At 39.1% G+C, this 10488-nt stretch overlaps 1 protein-coding gene across 3 annotated transcripts in view; it reads right to left on the bottom strand.

Moving 5' to 3' along the window:
- Positions 1–10488, bottom strand: part of Vcl (vinculin) — a 99717-nt gene that overhangs the window by 63629 nt on the left and 25600 nt on the right. For all 3 annotated transcript variants that reach the window (XM_021202925.1, XM_029541743.1, XM_021202924.2), the window contains exon 2: positions 4518–4588. In XM_021202925.1, coding sequence (XP_021058584.1) covers positions 4518–4588 — 71 coding nt within the window. The remainder of the gene's footprint in view (positions 1–4517; positions 4589–10488) is intronic.

The raw sequence follows: 10488 nt of genomic DNA, 5'->3' as shown, positions 1-10488 counted from the left end.
TCACTCTGTAGACCAGGCTGGCCTCGAACTCAGAAATCCGCCTGCCTCTGCCTCCCGAGTGCTGGGATTAAAGGCGTGCGCCACCACGCCCGGCACAAGCCTAATGTTTTATTTGCTCATTTCTAATTGTAGGGTACATAAAGTAAACCAGATTTAACCTGTCAACCTATTTAGACCTTGTCTGCAAATTAATAAACTGAGTCCGCTTATTACTGAGAAGATGCAAGTTATTTTTAAGGAAGTAAATCCAAAACAGCCATGTTTGGTACAGCAAGTCCAAAGGGGAGCTATTTAAAATCAAGAGTGCTTGCTCTGGGTCAAAAATGCAGTCAGGCAGCATTATCTCATGAAACTTGGCCAGTCAGTTGAAGAGATGAAAGTCTTCTTAAAATAGCAATGGAAAGGATCACAAAAATCTCAAGTTAAAAACCAAACAAAACAACAACAATGAAAGAATAAAACAAACCACCCTAAAACATCAAAAGCATACATTAGCCCCAGGCTAACAAATGGCATTGAATGATATGATTTTTCAAAAAATTCTAAAAATCAAAAATTCTATGCACTTTAACCAACAAGTGGGTTGAAAAATACAAATCCTAAGACAATTGTTTGGGTGCTTAGGATCAAAAGAAAACAAAAGCTAATTATAAGTACTAATAATATAAAACAAAACACTATTTACCTTAGGCCAAAAAAGACCTAAATTAGATCTAATTATGTTTTAATACCTTTCAAATGTATTTGTCATACATTAATATAAACTATGTTAAAATCATACAGGTATATGCCAAAATGATGCTGAACTGAGAGTGTTCAATAAGGATGAGAGCAAGGTGCTTCCTCGGGGAAACACGATGAATGGGTGGAGCACAGAATTCTCTTTCACACAGCACTCTCAGAACACTGTTTCATTCTGCAGGCCTAGAGAGCCCAATATGCTTCAGAAACAATCCAAGCTGGCAAATCAACCAGAGCTTTGACAGTTTCCAGCAAGCTGTTGAGAACAGCAATGAGGCAGAAGGTAACACGTTCCAGTCCCTGTGCAAGAGCATTTGCCTGCCAGCAGAACACGCACACTCTGCTCCTTACAGGGAGTTCATGCACAGGACCGATAGCCTGAGAACACTGCGGGGCACTGAGTAGCCTTAGATGGGGCCAAGAAATAAGAATGCACTTCCCCCTCAGGAAGCAGAAGCAGAGACAGGTGAACCTCTGTGTGAGGTCTACCTAAGGAGTTCAGGACAGCCAGGGCTACACAGTGAAACCCGGTCTCAAAAATAAAAATAAAAATAAAAATAAAAATAAAGAATAAGATTCTACTATACACTACAAAGGTAATTTTTTGCCAAGAAAAATTCAAACAATTCATCAGAAACATTTCTCACCTGAAAGGAATCAGTGTGGATCAAAGGAATCAAAGTTCATACTGACAGAAAATGAAGCAGGCCAGTTTGACACACAACTTATTCTTCATTTTAGCACTGACACCTATTATCCATTGTGAATCTGGTTATGAGCCTTGCTGAAAAACCACTTTCAAGCTGTCATCCTGTGGCTCTAAAACTACAAAGCTTCTTTCCTGGCAGCTGGAAATTCCCCAGCCAGGCTTTCAAGGACTTTCATCCCTGGGCCCAAACTACCGCATGAAGCTCAGTTTCCTGCCACCTCTGCCATTACCAGCCCTTTGCTCACGCACCTCCATGACTTACGTCCACCTCTTATTGCATCCAGAGTAGCCTGCCTTCTCTGTTCTCCCAAGTCACACATTGAACATGACACCACCTCCTCCTACTATTCACGCCTACTCTGACCATTCTAATAAAGTCCATTGTATCGCAGCTCCTGAATTTTGAAAGTTCTCAAAATATCTCCACCTTTTGTTTCTCTTTGATACATAGAAAAAGAAACCTGTAATCCAACTAGCTCAGGAAGCTCAGGCAGAAGGATCTTGAATTTGGTGCCAGATGAGCTAAGTGTGAGACTGCTGTTTGAAAAAGAAAAAAACAAAAAGACAGTTCATATATATGACACATCCCAACATGCCCCCATGTGTGTGTCTGAAACTATGTGCAATTCCCAGACATAAGAGCTGTAATTCCACTCATTCCTTTTCCAATAAGAACAAAAACAAATCAAAACAAAACAAAAACCATAGTAAAAGCAAAACAGTCTACTGCACTTCAGTGAAAGTGTAAGCAAACAACAGGAAGCAGAGACGAGGGACATGGGACTGAATAGTCTTCATTTTCTTTTCTTTCCAACAACACCTATCCTACCTCTCGGCCAGTTTCAATGTACTTATTTTAATTTTTTCCCTTAATCTTATATATGTGGGTGTTTTGTCGGTATGTAGTCTGTGTAGTATATGGATACGCTGCCTGGTGTCTATGGGGGCCAGAAAAGGTTCTAACACCCTGAAGCAGAGGTATAGGTGGCTGTGTGCTACAGCGTGAGTACTGGGAACCAAATCCAGGTCCTTTAGAAGAGCAGCCATACTCTAACCTGCTAAGCTATCTTGTCATCCCTCAATTTCTTTAAAGTAAAGCATCTGTAAATATTGTAGTTTATTACTATTAATAAACTACTTATAATACCTTTCACAGGGGATTTTTCACTGTATACTGTTATGAACTGCTATTCTATGTAGCAAAGAGCATGTAAGACAAATAGAGAGCAATAAATAATTAACCAATGAGTGTGTCCAGGCTATTAATCAATCAATTACATATAAATATTAATTAGTGCTCAGGTGACTGATGATGATTGATGAAAATTGAAAATATAAACATGGAATGAAAGAGCCACAATGCCTGCTGACAGTTTCTAAAGGACAAATCACTTCTCAGGAGGCAAGTCTAACATTTCAATAGCCCATCATGGCTACTGCTCTCCTAAAGTTTATGAGGATCAAAACAGTTTCTATGGCAATTGTTAAGCAGTGTGGCTATGATTCAAATCTTGGGTAAACTTACTGAATTGTGAACTCATTTTCCAGTGCAGTCAGAGACCAAATAACTTGTTCCACCCACACAAAGAAAGCCTTGCTGTGTCCTGCAAATTATTTCCTGTATTAAAATGTCATTGTTTTGGTTTGCTCTAGTTTTGTTTGTTTGTTTGGTTGGTTGGTTTTGATTTTGTTTTTTCTTTTTTGAAACAAGAGTCTCACTATGTAACTCTGGCTGTTTAGGAACTCAACTTGTAGGCCAGACCAGCCCGGAACTCACAAATACCTGCCTATCTTTGCCTCCTGAGTGCTGAAATTAAAGATGCCTGTGACTATACCCAGCCTTTAACAGGTCTTTGAGAAGAAGGAACATCCTGAGCACTGTAAGTCCTTCCATGGCAATTACAACATAAACTCAGTTTGAATATTCCATATCAAAACTAAAATGCTTGAGATCAGAAATAATTCTGATTTTAAGGGTTTGGGGGGCAGGGATCAGGGTTTTTTGTTTTTTTTTTTTAAACTAGAATGTTCAACCTGTATGTCACTTTTAATTAATATTAAACCCACTTTTCAATATTCCCTGAATTGTTTACAAGTAAACCTGTAATTTGGTTTTGAGACTATCCCAAACCCTGAAATGGCATATCCTTCCCTGAAACCTCTTTAAATATATACAAGATGATTTGAATATGAACCTAGCCATGGCCCAAGAGCCTTCTGTTTTCTGTAGCCTTAGCATCCTCACAGTCTAGAAAGCAAACCTAAGAGTAAGTTCCTAAAACTTATTTCCTTCCTTGTGTTGCCTAAGAAGCAGTCACTATTTAGGTCCATGTAACACAGACTTCAGAGGAAGTGGAGGTCAGTAATGCCCTGGAAACATCCAAACATCAACCAAATAGCCCCAAAGAATGTCCTACTCAACAATTCCAAGGATGTAATTAATTGCTTCCATTTGTTTCCCTCTGTCCCTTCCCCTTCACAACCAAGACATCTATTTTCTGCTTCCTTATAACCTAAAGAAAAGCAAGAAAAACGTAACCATTGTGTTTCAAATGTAGAGAATTTACTTGTCTCCAGAGCTGACAACCACATACATCTTGACTGGGCTTGAAGCTACAGTAAGATTTTGGTGGAGCTAATTAAGGGACACACTTTTTAAATAAATGGCTAGTATTTTTCAGTTCATCGTAACACACTGGTTTTCCCAAGTTCACTGAAATATATACAATGATGACCTTCTATCATTTCTTCCATATTTACAGTTCACATTCTCCTCATCAAATAGGGCTACAAAGTAATTCTGAAATAAACTTTATACAAGAATAGCAGGAGAAAAGTTTATTTTTTTATTTCCAGTTGCTAGAGTAAAACATTGCTACCCTAAGTTACCACCAAGGGTCATCTACGGGGGGTAGGGTAGGAGTGTTGTGAGTTTTAGGATTTATTTTATTTTTGACCTCCACATACACATAAAAACACAAACACACACACACAAGTAACTCTTGGGATTAATTACTTTTTCTTTCTATCAAGAATACTATTTAGTAACAAATGGTTAGTTACTCACTTAATAAATGCTGGTGGCATATCTCTCTTCAGAATCTGATCCTCAGTGGTCTGAACAGTCTCTTTTCCAACCTACAAGAGGAAGGCATGAGTCAAACATAAATCCTCAGACTGTTACTAACCTTCACTTAAGCATGTCTGAAACATAGTTTTAAGACATAATGAATCCAGGCATGGTAGCATATATCCCACAATTCCATCACTCTAGAGGCTGAGCCAAGATTGTTACCAGTTAGAGGCCAGCATATAGTATCCGTCAAAAGAACAACAACAAACACAAACCCTCCACAATCTAGTTTCAAAAGAAAACTGAGGGATATTTCAATTATTAAGTTCACTCAAACCAGGCATAGTGGCACACAGCTGTAACCCCCCCCCCCCCCAATACTTAGGGGAAGGACACAGGAGGATCTGCAGTTCAGCATCATCTTTATTTACATATTGAGGTCAAAGCCAGCAGAGGAGGCTCGAGAACTTGTCTCAAAAGGAAAAAAAAACTGCCAGGCATGGTGGCGCATGCCTTTAATCCCAGCACTCGGGAAGCAGAGGCAGGCAGATTTCTGAGTTCGAGGCCAGCCTGGTCTACAGAATGAGTTCCAGGACAGCCAAGGCTATACAGAGAAACCCTGTCTCGAAAAATCAAAAAGAAAAAAAAGAAAAAAGAAAAGAAAAAAAAAGAAAAAAAGACAGTGCTGTTACCATTCTTTAAAGAAACTTGGAGGCATCACTGAGAAAAGTGAGAAAACAGAGAATACACATGCATATGCTACACTGAAAAACATCTCTCAACAACATAAACAGAGTAAGATGAATATATAAGATATCATGCACACAAATATATATGTGGGGAGGGGGATAGGAGAAAGACGGGGAAAAAAATCTAATGAAATTCTGACTCTGATACTAGAAATCAGACAATAAAACATGAAACTTTAGTATGATATAACATGCTTTTCCAGATCTTACAAGCAATAACACTAAAAGTGATAATTACAATATTATCAAAAGTGTTCACTACCATGTTAATCATAACAACCAAAGTATTTTTAAAATAACTTACCAACAGAAACAGTTAAGCAAATTAAGGCACATCTTAATTCAAGGGAAGGTCAATATGGTTATACTCAATGCTGTGGGAAACTACTTCTGAACTTATATTTCCCTTAGAAGAACAACAGCTAGATGTGGTAGCTCATAGCTACAATCTCAGCACCAGGGAGCAAAGGCAGGAGGGTGACAAGTGTATAAAACCTGGGTACAGAGTGAACTCCAGGCCAGTTTAAAATCACAAAACAGGTCTGGAGCTATTGCTCACTGTTACACTGGCCTGGTATATACATGTCTTGAGATCAATTCCCAGCTCCCCTCCAAAAATAAATTTAAAATAATATATAAAATATAATTTTTAGGTTGTTAACACTAAGCCATGTGTGCTGGTTCATACATATTATTTTGGCACTTAGGAGGCTGAGAGAAAATCACCATGGATTTAAAGTTACCCTGGGTTATACACTGAGCTTGAGGAAAGCCTGAGCTACAGAGTGAAACTTTATCTAAAAAGCAAAAAATACATGATGCATAAAAACAAAATTATGACTGGGGAGCTAGCTTAGTTGGTACTTGGCCTGAACACACGAGAACCAGACCCTAAGTTCTAAAACACATGTGAAAAAGCCAGGTGTGGTAGCACATGCTTATAGTCGCTGTGCTGGGAACAGGGAGACAGGCTGCTAGTCTAGACTAACTGGCAAATGTCCAATCCCAACGAGAGACCTTTTATCAAAAAATAAGGTAGACAGCTCCTTGAGAACACCACCTGTCATGACCTATGGCCTCTACGTGCACATGCTCATGCACATGTACCTACATATGTTATGCATATACACACACATCACTAATAGTAACTAATAATCAATAAGATTTGAATAAGTAAATAAAACATCATCCTCAGCACCACAAAAATTGTCAAAATATTAAGTCACTGATCAACCAACCAAAGAGCATTCATAAGCTGGACCCAGTTATCCACCCTCCCTCCCCCACACACACACACACAGCAGATGTGCAGCTTGGTGTTCATGTCGATCCCTCAACTGGGATGGCTGGGGGTGGGGAGGCCACTCTCCCTGACTCTGTTGCCTCCCTGTGGATCCTGTTCTCCTAACTGGGCTGCTTACTCTGGCTTCAGTGGGAGATGTCCCCAATGCTTCAGTGACTTGAATGAGCCAGGGTGGATTGGTACCGAGGGGACTTCCCTCTTCTCGGAAGAGGTGAGCAGGGATGAGGTAAGGGGCTGGGTGAGAGGGGCTCTGGGAGGAGAGGGGGGGCTGTGATCAAGATGTAAAGTGAATAAATAAGTAAATGGAAAAAATATTAAGTCATACTAACTAGATTGTATAAGTACTTGTATATGTATTATACCACAAATTATAATCTTCCTTATTCTTTTCAAAAATCATTCCTGTGCAAAGGTTAGATGTCCAATATTATCCTTGTATCCTCATTATCTAATATGCCAAAGAGGTGAACTATACATCTGATATTACCAAAAGCTTGAAACTCACCCACTTTATCAGCATCAATCTACTTAGGTATGCTCAGTCATGGTTAAACCACTTTACAGTGCAGAAATGTAAAATTTCTTAAGCCCCGGTTAGGGAGCATCTTAATCCTACTTGGCCATTTAACTTTTGATTTAGGTTTAAAGAAAAAAGTGAGTAAGAAAATCCCTAAATGCACAATAAATCAGTTAAAGAAAAAGCTACAATATACTATTCTTAGAGAACACAAGCCACACATAAATTACTGAAGACAGGTTTTTTTTTTTCTATCAAGTTAATAGCTTAGAAAGAGCAACACACAGTGCTGTGTAAGAGCCAGCACTTCCACAGACAATAGACTGTCTGTAGCATAATAAAAGCCTTTCAAATCAGCAGCTGCTTTAAGAGTTTCTCAGATAAAATATGACAGAATATTTCCAGATGTATTGTTCACTATGTTTGCAGGCTGAAACCAACCATTCAAAAAGCTGTGGGCCATGATTTCATGAAGTAAAGGACGAAGTTCAGGCATGAAGTCACCAGTTCATACTAAGAATAATGGACTTAAACGAACATTCACAGTTAAGAAACAGAGAGAGTCCTTTTAAAGTATACATAGGGAGCAGGGGATGGAGAAACAGGAAATAAAGGAGAAAGAAGAAAGAAAGTGAGAAAGAATGTCAGATGCGGCTCTAGGTAGTAAAGATGAAGCAGATAGTAAGTTTCCTGCCAATATGGAAATTACATTCTAGTAAGGTTGCACAGAAAGTCACAAGTAACTAAGCTGCGGCTGAGGCTCAGTTGCTAGAGTGCTGCCTAGCATGCAGGAAGGTAGAGCATTGGCCAAGCACGTGGGAAGCCCCAGATCTGATCCTCAGCACTGCATAACCCAGGAGGCAGAGGCACGGTACACAGATGTACACATGCAGGGAAAACACTCACACATAAAGTGAAATTTTAAAAAAATAAATAAAAGCAGATAAAACCGTTTGTTATAAGAAATAATACTAGAGCCAAGACTTCTAAGCCAAGGAGGAAACTCTCATCCTAAAGATGTGAACCCAGTGACCATGCTACTCCAAAGACCAGAGAAGGGAGTTTGCAAGTTGTGGGCTACCGTGAATAACCCAGTGAGATGCTGGGTCAAAGCATAAACCTATTCTACCTATAAACCATTGCAGGTTCCCATCAGTTAACACAGTATCTAGTGAACTAGTCTCCTTCTTGTTTGTTTTGTTGTATTTTCATTTATAAAACATGAGTACTATAGAAACTCTCTACATGGACATGGGGAGGCTGGAGAAAATATATTTCTTGTCATCTCTTGCTTGGTGGCTTGTCTGGACTTTATCAGTTGTTTACAAACCAGTAGATGATATCATTCTGGTCCATTATACCCTTAGAAACTGGCTTCTCTGGATGCAATGACACTTATGCAATAACACGGAACTGTCCAGAAGTACAACCAACAGAGGATGACAGCCCTTCAACAGATGTGCAGGTCAAGGTAGCCTAACTGTCCTTTCTAGACCATTTCCTTAGCTGAAGCCACTCCAGCCTGTGCTTCTGATTCAGCAAACCATGTATTCAAACCCATCATACTAAGCCCTTCCTGTGCTTCACCATCTACAACACTAAGTTCCAGGTCTAGCTCTTTCTTTTGTGAAGAAGTCATTTGGTAAAGACATAAAAAAAATAAAAAAAATTAAAAAAATAAAAATGTTGATGAGTAACAGAAGAATGAGTTAATAGAAGGGGTCAGGAGACAAGTTGTTTTAGAAGATTAATGTTCAGGGTTAGAAGTTCAGTGTTAGAAGGTTTAGTATTCCCAATAGGTCAGTAATGTGTCTCACACCTGTGCAGCACCACATCACAAAACACCTGGCCCGTTAAGCCAAAGGCTGATACAGGATAGAATCTGGTACCTCATTTGTTGTTCCAGATTAGTCAATAAACAGCTGTGACCTCAGATGCGTTATCTAAGTACTTTTCCTTTAATTGCTCCTTCAACACTGTGACCTAAGTGCCTTAGGGGCTGAGGTGATAGCTCAGTGATTAAGAGCGCTGCCTGCTCTACCAAAGGACCCAAGTCCACATTCCAGTATCTTTGTCAACAATTTCACAGCCACCCATGACTTCAGCTCCAGAGGCTCCAATTCCCTCATCTGGCCTCTAGCTCATACACACAAACACACATCATGACGATGATGATGATGATGATGATGATGATGATGATGATGATGATGATGATGATAGGACTTTTACAAAGAAAGTATTAAAGTGAATAAATTATTTTTGGACTGCAATGTAATTAACCAAATATTTTTCAAAAAAATTGCAGCAATACTACTGTAATTCTTATAAATGAAAGCAAATAAACAGAAATTTTCTATTGAAAAACAAATTTGGGATCTTGAAAGATAGCACATCAGTCAAGTATAAGTTTGCTGTTCTTTCAGAGAACCTGAGTTTAATTCTCAGTAGCCATATCCAGTGGCTCACAACCACTTGTAACTCTAGCTCCAGGGGCTTCTGACATCTCTGGTCTATGCGCACACCTGCACTTGTGTGCATTTATCCACACACAGATACATACATACGATTAAAAATAATTTTTAAAATTTTAAAGCAAAGAAATATTAACAAATGGTTCTTAGTTACATGAGGTTCTGAGCAAGTTGTCTGGTCACTGTTTTAAATCAGTTATCACTGCAAAATGTCAATTCTATTGCTCTATAGTACTCAGATTCGTTCACTGCTAGCCAGTGCTCTTAAGACCTGATTTATATTCAATCCAAAATCAAGTGCTCCCTGCCAACTATGTGTCGTCTAGGTGGTAGGAAAAGAAAAAGAAAGACTACATCGTCGGTCACATACTCTGAAATAGTGGAAGTGAATGAGAAACAGGCCTGGGAGCAGCTTCAGGGGACTTGGCAGGAAGCCTTGTTTCTTCTGAAGGCTCTTACTTTGTTCTGTAGTAAATTTAAATATCCTTTGTTCAATATGTGACTTTCAAATCAAAAATTCTATATAAGAAGGCTTTTGTCTTCCGCTATTGTTATTACTAATCTTTTCATCACGATCTACTCACGTTCTAAAATGTAGAATGATTGCTTTCTTCCAGGGGAAGAGGGGAGGGGGAGGTGCTAGCCAGGTTACGGCCTAGACTGAAAACTATGTTAACAGATGTCTCCCTTAGCTACACTAAATGTAAGGAAATGGTTAAGACAAAACACAGCAGAGAGGATTTGTATCATCAGTTTGTATAGTATAAGAAGTGAGTATAGGGCTTTACAAAAGGTGGCATGGTGGCAGACATGGTGGTACATACTGTTACCCTCATAGTCTTTAGTGAGGCAGGACTGTGAAGGAAGAATCCAGGCCAGGCTGTAAAGTAAGACCATGTTTAAACATTAGGTTTTCTTTCTTTTT

This window comes from Mus pahari, chromosome 8 (assembly GCF_900095145.1).
Source record: "Mus pahari chromosome 8, PAHARI_EIJ_v1.1, whole genome shotgun sequence".
Classification (NCBI taxonomy): domain Eukaryota; kingdom Metazoa; phylum Chordata; class Mammalia; order Rodentia; family Muridae; genus Mus; species Mus pahari.
Note: the sequence above shows the minus strand (reverse complement) of the source record. Positions and strands in the feature narration are given on the sequence as shown.